Below are 21,653 nucleotides of genomic sequence, written 5' to 3'. Positions count from 1 at the left end.
TTGATACTGTAATACAATAAGGTATGAATTGTGTGTGATACTGTAATACAATAAGGTATGAATTGTGTTTGATACTGTAATACAATAAGGTATGAATTGTGTGTGATACTGTAATACAATAAGGTATGAATTGTGTGTGATACTGTAATACAATAAGGTATGAATTGTGTGTGATACCGTAATACAATAAGGTATGAATTGTGTATGATACCGTAATACAATAAGGTATGAATTGTGTTTGATACCGTAATACAATAAGGTATGAATTGTGTTTGATACTGTAATACAATAAGGTATGAATTGTGTGTGATACTGTAATACAATAAGGTATTAATTGTGTGTGATACTGTAATACAATAAGGTATGAATTGTGTTTGATACTGTAATACAATAAGGTATGAATTGTGTGTGATACCGTAATACAATAAGGTATGAATTGTGTTTGATACTGTAATACAATAAGGTATGAATTGTGTTTGATACTGTAATACAATAAGGTATGAATTGTGTTTGATACTGTAATACAATAAGGTATGAATTGTGTGTGATACTGTAATACAATAAGGTATTAATTGTGTTTGATACCGTAATACAATAAGGTATTAATTGTGTTTGATACTGTAATACAATAAGGTATGAATTGTGTGTGATACCGTAATACAATCAGGTATGAATTGTGTGTGATACCGTAATACAATAAGGTATGAATTGTGTTTGATACTGTAATACAATAAGGTATGAATTGTGTGTGATACTGTAATACAATAAGGTATGAATTGTGTGTGATACTGTAATACAATAAGGTATGAATTGTGTGTGATACCGTAATACAATAAGGTATGAATTGTGTTTGATACTGTAATACAATAAGATATGAATTGTGTTTGATACCGTAATACAATAAGGTATTAATTGTGTTTGATACTGTAATACAATAAGGTATTAATTGTGTGCGATACTGTAATACAATAAGGTATGAATTGTGTGTGATACCGTAATACAATAAGGTATGAATTGTGTTTGATACCGTAATACAATAAGGTATGAATTGTGTTTGATACTGTAATACAATAAGGTATGAATTGTGTTTGATACCGTAATACAATAAGGTATTAATTGTGTGTGATACTGTAATACAATAAGGTATGAATTGTGTGTGATACCGTAATACAATAAGGTATTAATTGTGTTTGATACCGTAATACAATAAGGTATGAATTGTGTGTGATACCGTAATACAATAAGGAGTGAATTGTGTTTGATACTGTAATACAATAAGGAGTGAATTGTGTGTGATACCGTAATACAATAAGGTATGAATTGTGTGTGATACCGTAATACAATAAGGAGTGAATTGTGTGTGATACTGTAATACAATAAGGTATTAATTGTGTTTGATACTGTAATACAATAAGGTATGAATTGTGTTTGATACCGTAATACAGTAAGGTATTAATTGTGTGTGATACTGTAATACAATAAGGTATGAATTGTGTTTGATACCGTAATACAATAAGGTATTAATTGTGTTTGATACTGTAATACAATAAGGTATTAATTGTGTGCGATACTGTAATACAATAAGGTATGAATTGTGTTTGATACTGTAATACAATAAGGTATGAATTGTGTGTGATACCGTAATACAATAAAGTATGAATTGTGTGTGATACTGTAATACAATAAGGTATGAATTGTGTGTGATACTGTAATACAATAAGGTATGAATTGTGTTTGATACTGTAATACAATAAGGTATGAATTGTGTTTGATACTGTAATACAATAAGGTATGAATTGTGTGTGATACCGTAATACAATAAGGTATGAATTGTGTTTGATACTGTAATACAATAAGGTATGAATTGTGTTTGATACCGTAATACAATAAGGTATTAATTGTGTGTGATACTGTAATACAATAAGGTATGAATTGTGTGTGATACCGTAATACAATAAGGTATTAATTGTGTTTGATACCGTAATACAATAAGGTATGAATTGTGTGTGATACCGTAATACAATAAGGTATTAATTGTGTGTGATACCGTAATACAATAAGGTATTAATTGTGTTTGATACTGTAATACAATAAGGTATGAATTGTGTTTGATACCGTAATACAATAAGGTATTAATTGTGTGTGATACCGTAATACAATAAGGTATGAATTGTGTTTGATACTGTAATACAATAAGGTATGAATTGTGTTTGATACTGTAATACAATAAGGTATGAATTGTGTTTGATACTGTAATACAATAAGGTATGAATTGTGTGTGATACCGTAATACAATAAGGTATGAATTGTGTTTGATACCGTAATACAATAAGGTATGAATTGTGTTTGATACTGTAATACAATAAGGTATGAATTGTGTTTGATACTGTAATACAATAAGGTATGAATTGTGTTTGATACCGTAATACAATAAGGTATGAATTGTGTTTGATACTGTAATACAATAAGGTATGAATTGTGTTTGATACTGTAATACAATAAGGTATGAATTGTGTGTGATACTGTAATACAATAAGGTATGAATTGTGTTTGATACCGTAATACAATAAGGTATGAATTGTGTTTGATACCGTAATACAATAAGGTATTAATTGTGTTTGATACCGTAATACAATAAGGTATGAATTGTGTTTGATACTGTAATACAATAAGGTATTAATTGTGTAATACAATAAGGTATTAATTGTGTTTGATACTGTAATACAATAAGGTATGAATTGTGTTTGATACTGTAATACAATAAGGTATTAATTGTGTTTGATACTGTAATACAATAAGGTATGAATTGTGTGTGATACTGTAATACAATAAGGTATGAATTGTGTTTGATACTGTAATACAATAAGGTATGAATTGTGTTTGATACTGTAATACAATAAGGTATTAATTGTGTGTGATACTGTAATACAATAAGGTATTAATTGTGTTTGATACTGTAATACAATAAGGTATTAATTGTGTTTGATACTGTAATACAATAAGGTATGAATTGTGTTTGATACTGTAATACAATAAGGTATTAATTGTGTGTGATACTGTAATACAATAAGGTATGAATTGTGTTTGATACCGTAATACAATAAGGTATTAATTGTGTTTGATACTGTAATATAATAAGGTATGAATTGTGTGTGATACTGTAATACAATAAGGTATTAATTGTGTTTGATATTGTAATACAATAAGGTATTAATTGTGTTTGATACTGTAATACAATAAGGTATTAATTGTGTTTGATACTGTAATACAATAAGGTATGAATTGTGTTTGATACTGTAATACAATAAGGTATGAATTGTGTGTGATACCGTAATACAATAAGGTATGAATTGTGTTTGATACTGTAATACAATAAGGTATGAATTGTGTTTGATACTGTAATACAATAAGGTATGAATTGTGTTTGATACTGTAATACAATAAGGTATTAATTGTGTGTGATACTGTAATACAATAAGGTATGAATTGTGTGTGATACTGTAATACAATAAGGTATGAATTGTGTTTGATACTGTAATACAATAAGGTATGAATTGTGTGTGATACTGTAATACAATAAGGTATTAATTGTGTGTGATACTGTAATACAATAAGGTATTAATTGTGTTTGATACTGTAATACAATAAGGTATGAATTGTGTGTGATACCGTAATACAATAAGGTATGAATTGTGTGCGATACTGTAATACAATAAGGTATTAATTGTGTTTGATACTGTAATACAATAAGGTATTAATTGTGTAATACAATAAGGTATGAATTGTGTGTGATACTGTAATACAATAAGGTATGAATTGTGTAATACAATAAGGTATGAATTGTGTGTGATACTGTAATACAATAAGGTATTAATTGTGTAATACAATAAGGTATGAATTGTGTGTGATACTGTAATACAATAAGGTATGAATTGTGTTTGATACTGTAATACAATAAGGTATTAATTGTGTTTGATACTGTAATACAATAAGGTGTAAATTGTGTTTGATACTGTAATACAATAAGGTATTAATTGTGTGTGATACTGTAATACAATAAGGTATTAATTGTGTTTGATACTGTAATACAATAAGGTATGAATTGTGTGTGATACTGTAATACAATAAGGTATGAATTGTGTTTGATACTGTAATACAATAAGGTATTAATTGTGTTTGATACTGTAATACAATGAGGTGTAAATTGTGTTTGATACTGTAATACAATAAGGTGTGAATTGTGTTTGATACTGTAATACAATAAGGTATTAATTGTGTGTGATACTGTAATACAATAAGGTATTAATTGTGTTTGATACTGTAATACAATCAGGTATGAATTGTGTTTGATACCGTAATACAATAAGGTATGAATTGTGTTTGATACCGTAATACAATAAGGTATGAATTGTGTTTGATACTGTAATACAATAAGGTATTAATTGTGTTTGATACTGTAATAGAATAAGGTATTAATTGTGTTTGATACTGTAATACAATAAGGTATTAATTGTGTTTGATACCGTAATACAATCAGGTATGAATTGTGTTTGATACCGTAATACAATAAGGTATGAATTGTGTTTGATACCGTAATACAATAAGGTATGAATTGTGTTTGATACCGTAATACAATAAGGTATGAATTGTGTTTGATACCGTAATACAATAAGGTATGAATTGTGTTTGATACTGTAATACAATAAGGTATGAATTGTGTTTGATACTGTAATACAATAAGGTATTAATTGTGTGTGATACTGTAATACCAGGGGTGAACAAATCATTTTGTAAACTGGTGGTCCCCGGACCGGTGCCTTAAAAAATCCAGTGGTCCTGCTGAAAGAATTAGTGGTCCGTGGTCCTGCTAACGTGAAACATTAAATCTTGCCTATGAATCTATATATTTAGACGTACACCACTTTTAGTTGAACAATACCCAATTTATATTGATAAATATAAAGTTGACATGCTTGGTTTCAGTCAATTGACAATTCTATTATATTTGTAACGGTTATTTTTGACGCATCGACGAAACGAAAAATATTGAACGGCGACTTCACTTGGATTTCACAAAGGATTGATTAGAAATTTGACAGAAATATGTGACAAGAACATTGAAAAACAGTTTTATTTGGTCATGATTGCAGTATGACGACAAAAGTTGTACTACGTTTTGTCAAACTTGTCTGGAAAACCCAGATATTGCAAGCAAATCATCACAATTGTACAAAGAAACCGACCCCTGCCTTCAAAGTTGATCCTATCAATCTCACGAAAAAAAAACTACGAACACATACATTGCCTGACTAGGAGTCCTTGTGTCCACGGTGTGACTGTGTCGAGATAAAATCAAATTTACCAGTTGTCGAGGCTTTGGAAAAAGATCTAGGAACACATACATTGCCTGACTAGAGGGAGTCCGTGTGACGGTGTGGAGATAATATCAAATTCGCCAGTTATCGAGGCTTTGGCAAATATCATATCACAGTGCTAAAATAGATACTTCGTTGACTATCTGTAAGTGTAACCCTAGAATCAGAATGATCATTTGGTGTCATGCTGGTCAGTTGTTTTCCATAGCTCAAAAGATTGACCATTGTCCGTGTTGTCCATTTAAAACTTTACAGCCAATCGCGTTTCAGATGGGTCTAAATTATTTACGAGATGGATAGCCACACATTACACAGTAAATGTACTTGGGAAATGGTCGTTTATTTTAGAGGTACTACCGTAGTGTGGACACTGACGTCCTATGTTTACAGATAGTAACAGATAAGATATCGTGGGAAATGCCTTGGCGCATACCATTTCTGTCTAGGGTTGGTCTTAGCACATTATTTTTAGTTACACCTAAATTACATGCAAGGAGAAAATGAAACAGGTGGTGTATATTTTTGATCGTGTAATGTTTTATATATTACAAAGTAAATGATAATAAGCAGCATAAATGCTCAGATTTGGAGTGCATTTGTGTTATGTGTCTAATAAGCAACCCACACACCCGAAATGGAATGAGCAACACGTGTGTACACATCTGAGCTTTGCATCTGAGGTTCGAGACCAGCATATTGCAGAAAGCAATGCAGGAGGACTGGTATGGTATCGTCAACCCTTGTAAGTCATTGGAAAAACCAAGATGACAGTCAGTGATTGCTATCATGGAAGTAACTGAGGTTGGCAAAAATGATGAAACATTTGTTATTCACTTGCCCAGTGGACAAACTTGGTAACTTTTGTCCCGGACTTTTGTGGGATAACATGAAGTTTGTGCGTCATTTGGATGACTTCATTTCATGAAAGGGGTTCTATTATAAATCATTTGAAGCTCCTTTATGAATAAAAACAATAATACAATCAATGCTGACAGAATAAAATGTTTCGTTTGATACATTTTAATTATTATACAATGAAATTATTACTCTTGTCTTCCTAATTCTTGTGTCCCTAAACCGGTATGTCCCTACTAGTAATGATATGAGCCACATGTGCGTTGAGTGTTATCTCCTGTCTATCATTTCACATTGTTGTTGATTCAGTGAAATAAACTACAATGTAAGGCCGCTACTATGACGTATTGACGCACCACCAGTCATTCAACTGTCAAAGTTCACGCCCCCTCTCTATAGCATATTGCTGGTTTGAAGTTGGAAGTCACCTGATAATACTTGATGACCCATCGAAAGGCCATGCAAGGCTTGTAGTTTTAGCTCCATCGTGATCGTATTTCTTGTTTGTTCACATTCAGTTGTTGCTGTTCCTACTTTTTAGCATGATTATTTACAGTTTAAGGTACTGGTCCGACGGACCAGACAAGGTCAAATTTGTGTGGTCCGCCCAAAAAAATCACTGGTCCCGGACCTCGGACCATTGGATTTGTTCACCCCTGAATACAATAAGGTATTAATTGTGTTTGATACCGTAATACAATAAGGTATGAATTGTGTGTGATACCGTAATACAATAAGGTATGAATTGTGTGTGATACTGTAATACAATAAGGTATTAATTGTGTGTGATACCGTAATACAATAAGGTATGAATTGTGTGTGATACTGTAATACAATAAGGTATGAATTGTGTTTGATACTGTAATACAATAAGGTATGAATTGTGTGTGATACCGTAATACAATAAGGTATGAATTGTGTGTGATACTGTAATACAATAAGGTATGAATTGTGTGTGATACTGTAATACAATAAGGTATGAATTGTGTGTGATACCGTAGTACAATAAGGTATGAATTGTGTGTGATACCGTAATACAATAAGGTATTAATTGTGTGTGATACCGTAATACAATCAGGTATGAATTGTGTGTGATACCGTAATACAATAAGGTATGAATTGTGTTTGATACTGTAATACAATAAGGTATGAATTGTGTGTGATACTATAATACAATAAGGTATTAATTGTGTGTGATACCGTAATACAATAAGGTATGAATTGTGTTTGATACTGTAATACAATAAGGTATGAATTGTGTGTGATACTGTAATACAGTAAGGTATGAATTGTGTGTGATACTGTAATACAATAAGGTATGAATTGTGTGTGATACTGTAATACAATAAGGTATGAATTGTGTTTGATACTGTAATACAATAAGGTATGAATTGTGTGTGATACTGTAATACAATAAGGTATGAATTGTGTGTGATACTGTAATACAATAAGGTATGAATTGTGTGTGATACTGTAATACAATAAGGTATGAATTGTGTGTGATACTGTAATACAATAAGGTATGAATTGTGTTTGATACTGTAATACAATAAGGTATGAATTGTGTTTGATACCGTAATACAGTAAGGTATTAATTGTGTGTGATACCGTAATACAATAAGGTATGAATTGTGTGTGATACCGTAATACAATAAGGAGTGAATTGTGTTTGATACTGTAATACAATAAGGAGTGAATTGTGTGTGATACCGTAATACAATAAGGTATGAATTGTGTGTGATACCGTAATACAATAAGGAGTGAATTGTGTGTGATACTGTAATACAATAAGGTATTAATTGTGTTTGATACTGTAATACAATAAGGTATGAATTGTGTTTGATACCGTAATACAGTAAGGTATTAATTGTGTGTGATACCGTAATACAATAAGGTATGAATTGTGTGTGATACCGTAATACAATAAGGTATGAATTGTGTTTGATACTGTAATACAATAAGGTATGAATTGTGTTTGATACCGTAATACAATAAGGTATGAATTGTGTTTGATACTGTAATACAATAAGGTATGAATTGTGTTTGATACTGTAATACAATAAGGTATGAATTGTGTGTGATACCGTAATACAATAAGGTATGAATTGTGTGTGATACTGTAATACAATAAGGTATGAATTGTGTGTGATACCGTAATACAATCAGGTATGAATTGTGTGTGATACTGTAATACAATAAGGTATGAATTGTGTTTGATACTGTAATACAATAAGGTATGAATTGTGTGTGATACTGTAATACAATAAGGTATGAATTGTGTTTGATACTGTAATACAATAAGGTATGAATTGTGTGTGATACCGTAATACAATAAGGAGTGAATTGTGTTTGATACTGTAATACAATAAGGAGTGAATTGTGTGTGATACCGTAATACAATAAGGTATGAATTGTGTGTGATACCGTAATACAATAAGGAGTGAATTGTGTGTGATACTGTAATACAATAAGGTATTAATTGTGTTTGATACTGTAATACAATAAGGTATGAATTGTGTTTGATACCGTAATACAGTAAGGTATTAATTGTGTGTGATACCGTAATACAATAAGGTATGAATTGTGTGTGATACCGTAATACAATAAGGTATGAATTGTGTTTGATACCGTAATACAGTAAGGTATTAATTGTGTGTGATACCGTAATACAATAAGGTATGAATTGTGTGTGATACCGTAATACAATAAGGTATGAATTGTGTTTGATACTGTAATACAATAAGGTATGAATTGTGTTTGATACCGTAATACAATAAGGTATGAATTGTGTTTGATACTGTAATACAATAAGGTATGAATTGTGTGTGATACCGTAATACAATAAGGTATGAATTGTGTGTGATACTGTAATACAATAAGGTATGAATTGTGTGTGATACCGTAATACAATCAGGTATGAATTGTGTGTGATACTGTAATACAATAAGGTATGAATTGTGTTTGATACTGTAATACAATAAGGTATGAATTGTGTGTGATACTGTAATACAATAAGGTATGAATTGTGTTTGATACTGTAATACAATAAGGTATTAATTGTGTTTGATACTGTAATACAATAAGGTATGAATTGTGTTTGATACCGTAATACAATAAGGTATGAATTGTGTGTGATACTGTAATACAATAAGGTATTAATTGTGTGTGATACTGTAATACAATAAGGTATGAATTGTGTGCGATACTGTAATACAATAAGGTATGAATTGTGTGTGATACTGTAATACAATAAGGTATTAATTGTGTTTGATATGTAATACAATAAGGTATGAATTGTGTGTGATACTGTAATACAATAAGGTATGAATTGTGTGCGATACAGTAATACAATAAGGTATGAATTGTGTTTGATACTGTAATACAATAAGGTATGAATTGTGTTTGATACCGTAATACAATAAGGTGTGAATTGTGTTTGATACTGTAATACAATAAGGTATTAATTGTGTGTGATACCGTAATACAATAAGGTATTAATTGTGTGTGATACTGTAATACAATAAGGTATTAATTGTGTTTGATACTGTAATACAATAAGGTATTAATTGTGTGCGATACTGTAATACAATAAGGTATGAATTGTGTTTGATACCGTAGTACAATAAGGTATGAATTGTGTTTGATACTGTAATACAATAAGGTATGAATTGTGTTTGATACTGTAATACAATAAGGTATGAATTGTGTTTGATACTGTAATACAATAAGGTATGAATTGTGTTTGATACTGTAATACAATAAGGTATGAATTGTGTTTGATACCGTAATACAATAAGGTATGAATTGTGTGTGATACCGTAATACAATAAGGTATGAATTGTGTTTGATACTGTAATACAATAAGGTATGAATTGTGTTTGATACTGTAATACAATAAGGTATGAATTGTGTTTGATACCGTAATACAATAAGGTATGAATTGTGTGTGATACCGTAATACAATAAGGTATGAATTGTGTTTGATACTGTAATACAATAAGGTATTAATTGTGTTTGATACCGTAATACAATAAGGTATGAATTGTGTGTGATACCGTAATACAATAAGGTATGAATTGTGTGTGATACCGTAATACAATAAGGTATGAATTGTGTTTGATACTGTAATACAATAAGGTATTAATTGTGTTTGATACCGTAATACAATAAGGTATGAATTGTGTGTGATACTGTAATACAATAAGGTATGAATTGTGTTTGATACCGTAATACAATAAGGTATGAATTGTGTTTGATACTGTAATACAATAAGGTATTAATTGTGTGTGATACTGTAATACAATAAGGTATGAATTGTGTTTGATACCGTAATACAATAAGGTATGAATTGTGTTTGATGGACTTCAAGTTTCTCCACCATGTAATGAAAAATTGGCTTTATTTTTCACAAATGTATCTTCTTGTACACAACGCTATAGAACATGTATTTGTTTTACAGTATTATCTAAAGAGGCATATAATTTCTATAAATTATTTACATATAGAGACCTATAATACTATTACAAGTCTACATTCCCTAACTAATAGTTGATATTCTAAATATTTGATTTCAGACGGACCAATGTGAAAGGAGACAAGTATTTTTATTCATTGACATGGACATGTACATTTCCTAATGCCAATGACATGTATTACTTTGCACACTGCTATCCATATACATACTCAGATTTACAGGTAAGATCTCATAATGCCAGTTATACCACAGGGAACAGTAGGTATATGATTATGCAAAGATCTGCACATTATGTTTTTAACTACTTTTATGTTAAATAATGATTATTGTCATGGTGTATCTTTAATTGTTATGAGCTAGTTCACTAATTGTAACACAGTAATGTGTTAATTGCTGTCACACTCCCTTGTTATGTCCTTTGGCTGTCAAAATGTTGACTCAGTGTTTGACCATAGACCCTCACCCTCAACGTCCAGGGTCTCTGGTTTGACATGTACAGGATATAGCAGTCCTCTAGGAGATGATATTAAAGTTTGTGCATGGGTGATAACCAACTCCTTGCCTAATGGACAGTGTAAGACAATGGGGGATTTAGAAGGTGTGAATTGGCTTGACATTTGTAGTTCTCTATCTCAGACCACAACAAGTCTGAGGCTGTATTTAATTCTCTCTGGTTACTTTGCTCTCAGCTGTATCTCAGACCACTACAAGTCTGAGGCTGTATTTAATTCTCTCTGGTTACTTTGCTCTCAGCTGTATCTCAGACCACTACAAGTCTGAGGCTGTATTTAATTCTGTCTGGTTACTTTGCTCTCAGCTGTATCTCAGACCACTAAAAGTCTGAGGCTGTATTTAATTCTCTCTGGTTACTTTGCTCTCAGCTGTATCTCATACCACTACAAGTCTGAGGCTGTATTTAATTCTCTCTGGTTACTTTGCTCTCAGCTGTATCTCAGACCACAACAAGTCTGAGGCTGTATTTAATTCTCTCTGGTTACTTTGCTCTCAGCTTTATTTCAGACCACAACAAGTCTGAGGCTGTATTTAATTCTCTCTGGTTACTTTGCTCTCAGCTGTATCTCAGACCACTACAAGTCTGAGGCTGTATTTAATTCTCTCTGGTTACTTTGCTCTCAGCTTTATTTCAGACCACTACAAGTCTGAGGCTGTATTTAATTCTCTCTGGTTACTTTGCTCTCAGCTGTATCTCAGACCACTAAAAGTCTGAGGCTGTATTTAATTCTCTCTGGTTACTTTGCTCTCAGCTGTATCTCAGACCACTACAAGTCTGAGGCTGTATTTAATTCTCTCTGGTTACTTTGCTCTCAGCTGTATCTCAGACCACAACAAGTCTGAGGCTGTATTTAATTCTCTCTGGTTACTTTGCTCTCAGCTTTATTTCAGACCACTACAAGTCTGAGGCTGTATTTAATTCTCTCTGGTTACTTTGCTCTCAGCTGTATCTCAGACCACTACAAGTCTGAGGCTGTATTTAATTCTCTCTGGTTACTTTGCTCTCAGCTGTATCTCAGACCACAACAAGTCTGAGGCTGTATTTAATTCTCTCTGGTTACTTTGCTCTCAGCTTTATCTCAGACCACAACAAGTCTGAGGCTGTATTTAATTCTCTCTGGTTACTTTGCTCTCAGCTTTATCTCAGACCACTACAAGTCTGAGGCTGTATTTAATTCTCTCTGGTTACTTTGCTCTCAGCTGTATCTCAGACCACTACAAGTCTGAGGCTGTATTTAATTCTCTCTGGTTACTTTGCTCTCAGCTGTATCTCAGACCACTACAAGTCTGAGGCTGTATTTAATTCTCTCTGGTTACTTTGCTCTCAGCTTTATCTCAGACCACTACAAGTCTGAGGCTGTATTTAATTCTCTCTGGTTACTTTGCTCTCAGCTGTATCTCAGACCACTACAAGTCTGAGGCTGTATTTAATTCTCTCTGGTTACTTTGCTCTCAGCTGTATCTCAGACCACTACAAGTCTGAGGCTGTATTTAATTCTCTCTGGTTACTTTGCTCTCAGCTGTATCTCAGACCACTGCAAGTCTGAGGCTGTATTTAATTCTCTCTTGTTACTTTGCTCTCAGCTGTATCTCAGACCACTACAAGTCTGAGGCTGTATTTAATTCTCTCTGGTTACTTTGCTCTCAGCTGTATCTCAGACCACTACAAGTCTGAGGCTGTATTTAATTCTCTCTGGTTACTTTGCTCTCAGCTGTATCTCAGACCACTACAAGTCTGAGGCTGTATTTAATTCTCTCTGGTTACTTTGCTCTCAGCTGTATCTCAGACCACTACAAGTCTGAGGCTGTATTTAATTCTCTCTGGTTACTTTGCTCTCAGCTGTATCTCAGACCACAACAAGTCTGAGGCTGTATTTAATTCTCTCTGGTTACTTTGCTCTCAGCTTTATCTCAGACCACTACAAGTCTGAGGCTGTATTTAATTCTCTCTTGTTACTTTGCTCTCAGCTGTATCTCAGACCACTACAAGTCTGAGGCTGTATTTAATTCTCTCTGGTTACTTTGCTCTCAGCTGTATCTCAGACCACAACAAGTCTGAGGCTGTATTTAATTCTCTCTGGTTACTTTGCTCTCAGCTGTATCTCAGACCACTGCAAGTCTGAGGCTGTATTTAATTCTCTCTGGTTACTTTGCTCTCAGCTGTATCTCAGACCACTACAAGCTTTAAGTCTGAGGCTGTATTTAATTCTCTCTGGTTACTTTGCTCTCAGCTGTATCTCAGACCACTACAAGCTTTAAGTCTGAGGCTGTATTTAATTCTCTCTGGTTACTTTGCTCTCAGCTGTATCTCAGACCACTACAAGTCTGAGGCTGTATTTAATTCTCTCTGGTTACTTTGCTCTCAGCTGTATCTCAGACCACAACAAGTCTGAGGCTGTATTTAATTCTCTCTGGTTACTTTGCTCTCAGCTGTATCTCAGACCACTACAAGTCTGAGGCTGTATTTAATTCTCTTTGGTTACTTTGCTCTCAGCTGTATCTCAGACCACTACAAGTCTGAGGCTGTATTTAATTCTCTCTGGTTACTTTGCTCTCAGCTGTATCTCAGACCACAACAAGTCTGAGGCTGTATTTAATTCTCTTTGGTTACTTTGCTCTCAGCTGTATCTCAGACCACTACAAGTCTGAGGCTGTATTTAATTCTCTCTGGTTACTTTGCTCTCAGCTGTATCTCAGACCACAACAAGTCTGAGGCTGTATTTAATTCTCTTTGGTTACTTTGCTCTCAGCTGTATCTCAGACCACTGCAAGTCTGAGGCTGTATTTAATTCTCTCTGGTTACTTTGCTCTCAGCTGTATCTCAGACCACTACAAGTCTGAGGCTGTATTTAATTCTCTCTGGTTACTTTGCTCTCAGCTGTATCTCAGACCACTACAAGTCTGAGGCTGTATTTAATTCTCTCTGGTTACTTTGCTCTCAGCTGTATCTCAGACCACAACAAGTCTGAGGCTGTATTTAATTCTCTCTTGTTACTTTGCTCTCAGCTGTATCTCAGACCACTACAAGTCTGAGGCTGTATTTAATTCTCTCTGGTTACTTTGCTCTCAGCTGTATCTCAGACCACTACAAGCTTTAAGTCTGAGGCTGTATTTAATTCTCTCTGGTTACTTTGCTCTCAGCTGTATCTCAGACCACTACAAGCTTTAAGTCTGAGGCTGTATTTAATTCTCTCTGGTTACTTTGCTCTCAGCTGTATCTCAGACCACTACAAGCTTTAAGTCTGAGGCTGTATTTAATTCTCTCTGGTTACTTTGCTCTCAGCTGTATCTCAGACCACTGCAAGTCTGATGCTGTATTTAATTCTCTCTTGTTACTTTGCTCTCAGCTTTATTTCAGACCACTACAAGTCTGAGGCTGTATTTAATTCTCTCTGGTTACTTTGCTCTCAGCTGTATCTCAGACCACTACAAGTCTGAGGCTGTATTTAATTCTGTCTGGTTACTTTGCTCTCAGCTGTATCTCAGACCACAACAAGTCTGAGGCTGTATTTAATTCTCTCTGGTTACTTTGCTCTCAGCTTTATTTCAGACCACTACAAGTCTGAGGCTGTATTTAATTCTCTCTGGTTACTTTGCTCTCAGCTGTATCTCAGACCACAACAAGTCTGAGGCTGTATTTAATTCTCTCTGGTTACTTTGCTGTCAGCTGTATCTCAGACCACTACAAGTCTGAGGCTGTATTTAATTCTCTCTGGTTACTTTGCTCTCAGCTGTATCTCAGACCACTACAAGTCTGAGGCTGTATTTAATTCTCTCTGGTTACTTTGCTCTCAGCTTTATTTCAGACCACTACAAGTCTGAGGCTGTATTTAATTCTCTCTGGTTACTTTGCTCTCAGCTGTATCTCAGACCACAACAAGTCTGAGGCTGTATTTAATTCTCTCTGGTTACTTTGCTCTCAGCTGTATCTCAGACCACTACAAGCTTTAAGTCTGAGGCTGTATTTAATTCTCTCTGGTTACTTTGCTCTCAGCTGTATCTCAGACCACTACGAGCTTTAAGTCTGAGGCTGTATTTAATTCTCTCTGGTTACTTGCTCTCAGCTGTATCTCAGACCACTACAAGTCTGAGGCTGTATTTAATTCTCTCTGGTTACTTTGCTCTCAGCTGTATCTCAGACCACAACAAGTCTGAGGCTGTATTTAATTCTCTCTGGTTACTTTGCTCTCAGCTGTATCTCAGACCACGACAAGTCTGAGGCTGTATTTAATTCTCTCTGGTTACTTTGCTCTCAGCTGTATCTCAGACCACTGCAAGTCTGAGGCTGTATTTAATTCTCTCTGGTTACTTTGCTCTCAGCTTTATTTCAGACCACTACAAGTCTGAGGCTGTATTTAATTCTCTCTGGTTACTTTGCTCTCAGCTGTATCTCAGACCACTGCAAGTCTGAGGCTGTATTTAATTCTCTCTGGTTACTTTGCTCTCAGCTTTATTTCAGACCACTACAAGTCTGAGGCTGTATTTAATTCTCTCTGGTTACTTTGCTCTCAGCTGTATCTCAGACCACAACAAGTCTGAGGCTGTATTTAATTCTCTCTGGTTACTTTGCTCTCAGCTGTATCTCAGACCACTACAAGTCTGAGGCTGTATTTAATTCTCTCTGGTTACTTTGCTCTCAGCTGTATCTCAGACCACTGCAAGTCTGAGGCTGTATTTAATTCTCTCTGGTTACTTTGCTCTCAGCTTTATTTCAGACCACTGCAAGTCTGAGGCTGTATTTAATTCTCTCTGGTTACTTTGCTCTCAGCTGTATCTCAGACCACAACAAGTCTGAGGCTGTATTTAATTCTCTCTGGTTACTTTGCTCTCAGCTGTATCTCAGACCACAACAAGTCTGAGGCTGTATTTAATTCTCTCTGGTTACTTTGCTCTCAGCTGTATCTCAGACCACAACAAGTCTGAGGCTGTATTTAATTCTCTCTGGTTACTTTGCTCTCAGCTGTATCTCATACCACTACAAGTCTGAGGCTGTATTTAATTCTCTCTGGTTACTTTGCTCTCAGCTGTATCTCAGACCACTAAAAGTCCAGTGTGATAATCTCCCAGAAGATTAGACATAAAAGACATGTTCATATTGCTTTTTTCGTAGTTTTTTTCCTTCGGCGTAAATAGGTGATTATTAAACAGAGGGGATCAGCTGTATGTGTTCACACATGGAATTTGACACCATTATCCGCCGGCGTAAAAGCCCTCAACGATAAGTGCGTAGTGTGATCACTGTAAACAACATGGCTGACATTGTAGAGACTGCCTTGTGTTTTTTATTGCTGTATACGTTCATGTGTTCGAGAAATAAGCGAAGACGTCTTCTCATGCATGTTAACAATTTCACTCGCCGTCGTGATGCCCAGTTTAACTTTCGACAAGCCATGCAACACGCTCGATGTCGACATGTCGACCAACGTGAATTCATGTGTTTTCTATTCGTACAAATTCTGAATTCAGTCTCACCAGTTGTTACCTCTTTCGCTGTTGTGGACCATGGGTGTATTACTATTAGCGAGGGACATGTTGTACTATGCTCTGTGACGATTGATAACCTTGATTCGAATGGCGACTTCTGCAGCCAACAGGAAGTGATTTCGTTTACAGTCATCGCACTAATTTCCTGGACAGCAACTTAACGATGTTGCCAGCTAATTAGTGAGCAATATTGAGAGTTCACTTGACAATTACCGAGACACATGTTTATTTTGTAACTGATGTTGCTGAATGCTGACTCAGCAGAAACTCATTTCCGTATTTACATGTATGTTACAATGTTTACACAATTACAAATTGTACATATACTTTCTGAAGGGGGTGACTGCTTGCTGTGTCATGGGTATAAGAACAATAAAATGTTTGAGATGTATAGAAATATCCTATCACTATAAAAAATAGATGTATGCATGCGTTTTCTTGAAACGCTATTCACAAAGTAACCTGCCTAAGAAATTGCCGGTAATTTTTATCAACTCATTTTGACGGTCACACTTGCAAGTAATTTGTACGTTGCATTGTAGACTAAATATTCTGATTGACATTGTCAGGACTGATGTACTCTGGCTCCGAATGTATCAAAGCATACAGATAGACAATGTTGTTGACATTAATTTTGATTGACACTTCCATTAGATAGCATTGGATGACCGTTCACATGAGCAGTGTACACAAATTTGATAGGACCATTCTTCTTGTACATGACTGTCGGCAAGCCTTTGATTTCGACATAATTTTGCCATTTTCTGGTTTTTAAATTTCATTCTCTACTCCTGTTTGCCCATGACATTCAACGTCTCTTCTCAAATAACGATAGTTTGACATGTCGACATAGTATAGCAGATAGCCTACACAGCGGAGAACCACCACCGGTTTCAGTATGAGTAAACCCTGGGAGTAAACGGCAAATAACTAATTTCTTTTCTCCGGCTAGTAAGCCAAGTAGAAGTGATGGAAATGGTGAACAACCCGCTAATAAAAAAATGATATCACAACGAGACAGCAGGCAAATTCTGCCTTCCGAAATACTTCCCACGCTAGGCCTTTCGTTGTTATGGCGGCAAATTTGCACTTCCGTTTGTGATCTGTGCACTGTGTGCATGTCTGTTACTGTACATGTAACAATATCAGTATGTATCAAATCTCGTATCGTCTTTACTTTAATTTATTTGAACTGAACAATCTTCAGAGGAATTAGTGTGGCGTAGACATTCACGGGTAAAAAAGTCAAAAATGATTCACGCAGTACTCAACTTCCAAACACTTACTGCACTGGTGAAATGACCCAATATATGTTATCAATTTCACTTCGCACATCAGTCGTCTGCTATGAAATATTTCAGTGAAACAAACGAAAAAAAATCCTACCGAACACTAATTGTACGTAATTACGTGATGTTGAGAACTAGGTGCATTTATTTGCAGATTAATTACGTGACGCCATCTGACTTGCACATGTAAAATGGGACGGGTTCCCCCAGTCACCCCATTACTTTTCCGAGTACATTCACATTCACTCTCAGTGAAAAACTTCAAGATGGAAATATCGTAAAAATTAAAACGCGAGGACAAGTACCTAAAACGTAGACATCAATAGCAACTTTTACACAAACCATATATTCACAGATACATGTACCTCCAATGCTCACAGCGTTTGAACTTTTATGGCTGTGATACTCGCATGTCGGCCTAAATGTACCGTTAAAACTTATAATCGAGAGTCAATACAATGGAAATCCACAAAATCTGAAGAGAATATTTACGCAAATTACGGTGCTATCTCGTTAAAACTTCTTTGATAGCAGATAAACAACATAGCTCTGCCTTGCTGGTTATCTTTCTACTGGTGTCTATAAACAACATAGCTCTGCCTTGCTGGTTATCTTTCTACTGGTGTCTATAAACAACATAGCTCTGCCTTGCTGGTTATCTTTCTACTGGTGTCTATAAACAACATAGCTCTGCCTTGCTGGTTATCTTTCTACTGGTGTCTATTGTATATACTTATCATAAGTTAGACAACGAATGTTTACACAAAAGGTTGGAAGTATAAAAGTAATTAACACATTACTATGCATACACATAAATATCTCAGTGTGAACCCCCTAATAGTGAACTAGTTGATAACAGCTAAAGATACACCTTGACAATAAATTACGCTCCATATTTATTGAACATAAAAAGTAGCCAAAAACATACTAGTTTACTTAGTCTAGTATATCGATCTTTGCTTATATGCCTCCAGGTCCCTGTGATGATACATATTACTCTGTGCAATATTCAGATTGTACAGGGAAGTAACTCATGAGTCATAGTAAATATCATAAAAATAACAATAACTGCATATATATTATTTACAATATTGCTTAATACAATTATAAATAAAAAAATTTAAAAAATGTATAATCTCTGCAAGCAAGGCTGTGACAGTTATGCTGGTGACAGGTCCGAGATTTTTATGGTATCAATTCAATGTTTATTGCTATTAAAAATATGCACGGGTTACCTTTGAAATGATTGCCTTTGTACGCTGAATTGACAGAACTTTCAAAAGATGTCTAAATTGTGAACAAGCATGAAAATGAGATGACTTAGGGATTATGGTTACCTCGAGGGGTACATTACATATCATTGGCCGATACATGTATTTGTAATTTTTTGACCTAAACCAGTTGTTCTATATCGCTTTGTAACGTTGTTATTGTTGTTGTAAAGATTCAGTTTGCTTCATCGTACGTTGTAGTACATGTATATGATAAGTTGAGAACTACACGTCTACGTGTAATACAGGTCGATGTCAACATGTTGGTTAGTACACAGACTGTGGTATTACCGTAGTACTGTGCCTTGACCATATTTCCAACCCCAACCTTACTTAGCATTTGTGATTTTATGTGGATTTCACCTGTATCTATTTCAATCGTGCACAATGACCAAAAGTACACAACACCCCAAAAACTATACGCACTATACATGTCCATCACAATAATGAATTTTATTGATGCAACAAACTTTAGTTTTTAGATTATTACCTTCACCCATTGGCACATGGATCGTGTCCTACGTACATAACTTTAATTGTGTACATGTGTGTACGCAACACAAGTCACCATTGTTGGAAAAACATGAACTATTACATTTAACAGTTTTTGATGGAACATCTCTGGTCAATCATTTTCAAGGGTAATAAGAATGTGTATTTGACACTGAAACATGTAATCGGCACCATGTCAAAGGTTAGGCCTGTCATCAGCACATATAAGCGCTGGTCATCAGCATACCATGCTGGTGACAGGCGCCTGTCAGCAGACTCGGCCATATTTTAATGACTTATAATATCTCAAGCAATGCTGTAGACTAGATACAGAACTATTAGATTATTTTTGATTTTTAGCACAACTGAACTGAAGGGTCAGTAGTGCTATAGGCATGGCAAAGTGTCTGTCTGTCTGTCTGTCTGTGTGGATGTGTGTGTGTGTGTGTGTGTGTGTGTGTGTGTGTGTGTGTGTGTGTGTGTGAAAACAACTTAAAGTCAAAAACTGCTGGACCGATTGCTTTGATATTTGGTGGTCATGTTACTTGGGGTGTCTAGTTGGGAAATTGTTCAAATGAAAGTGATCAAAACATGTGATTTTTGGTCAAAAAGCTTAAACTCCAAAACTACCGGGCAGATTGGTATGAAATTTGGTGGGAATATTCTTAGATGTGAGTAAATTAAGATTTGTTCATGACATGATGATTCCCTTAGTAATATGCAAATTAGGGCTAAAAATGTGTCTTTTTCGTCAAAAACCTATAACTCCCAAACTACTCAGCAAATTGGGCTGAAATTTAATAGGGATGCATCTGTGAGTGTATAGATGAAGTAATACTAAGCATATAATGGTCTCATCAGTAATATGCAAATTAGGTGTAAAAATGTGAATTTTGGTCAAAAACTTATATCTCAAAAGTACTTCGTCAATGAGACTGAAACTTGGTGATATGTTTCTGAAAGTGTTATTCTGCAGATTTTCAAAATATATTGACACAATTGGCCCTAGCAACCATGACCACACCCTTAGCAACAATCAAATGGCAGTATATTTTGGTCATATAAAATCATCTGGTAGGCAAGTGAGTAAACATTCAAAAAATGTATGCAAATATCCCTAGCAACCATGACCACTTCCATAACAACATCCAAACGATGGTGTATTTCACAAAGATAACAACAGGTATTAATAGACAAATAGACAATTGACCAAACATTCAAAAAGTGTATGTAAATTTGCCTACCAACAAGACCACACCCATAGCAACAGCCAAAAAATGACGTATATATCAAAGATAACAGGAATTGAAAGACAAATGAATAAACATTCAAAAAATGAATGCAAATGTGCCTAGTAACAAGACCGCACCCATAGCAACAGCCAAATGATCACATATATTGCGAAGATAACAACAGGGATTAATAGACAATTGAATAAACATTCAAAAAATGTATGTAAATATGCCTAGCAACAAGACCACGCCCATAGCAACAGCCAAATGATCGCGTATATCGCAAAGATAGCAACATGGTTGGATAGGCAACTGGCTTCAGCAAATGAACACCTATTAATAGCATGGACTAGCATATGGATAAACATTTATAAAAACTACAGTTGTACTACAATGCCATTGGCAGTATTTTTAATGTATGGAAAGAAGACAATTTATATAAGAGACTTGTAGTGGCAGGGAATACACAGACACTGGATATGTTACAATCAGACAAGGTTGAGGCTACCAGGTCTTGAGAGTATGACAGAAGGGTGTTAAAGACTTAGCCTAGACTTGTCAAAAATAGATTTTTAAAAAATGTAGGGTAGGGCAGGGTAGGGTAGGGCAGGGTAGGGTAGGGTAGGGTAGGGTAGGGTAATGTAGGTAGGGTAGGGTAGGGTAGGGTA

General features: G+C 34.8%; 1 protein-coding gene across 1 annotated transcript in view; it reads left to right on the top strand.

Moving 5' to 3' along the window:
• LOC144448602 (cytosolic carboxypeptidase 2-like) overlaps window positions 1-21,653 on the top strand; it is a 211,183-nt gene that overhangs the window by 49,064 nt on the left and 140,466 nt on the right. Inside the window, exon 11 of the mRNA XM_078138878.1 lies at window positions 10,805-10,925. Within this exon, the coding sequence (XP_077995004.1) occupies window positions 10,805-10,925 (121 nt within the window). The remainder of the gene's footprint in view (window positions 1-10,804; window positions 10,926-21,653) is intronic.

This window comes from Glandiceps talaboti, chromosome 17 (assembly GCF_964340395.1).
Source record: "Glandiceps talaboti chromosome 17, keGlaTala1.1, whole genome shotgun sequence".
NCBI classification, from domain to species: Eukaryota; Metazoa; Hemichordata; class Enteropneusta; family Spengelidae; genus Glandiceps; species Glandiceps talaboti.
Note: the sequence above shows the minus strand (reverse complement) of the source record. Positions and strands in the feature narration are given on the sequence as shown.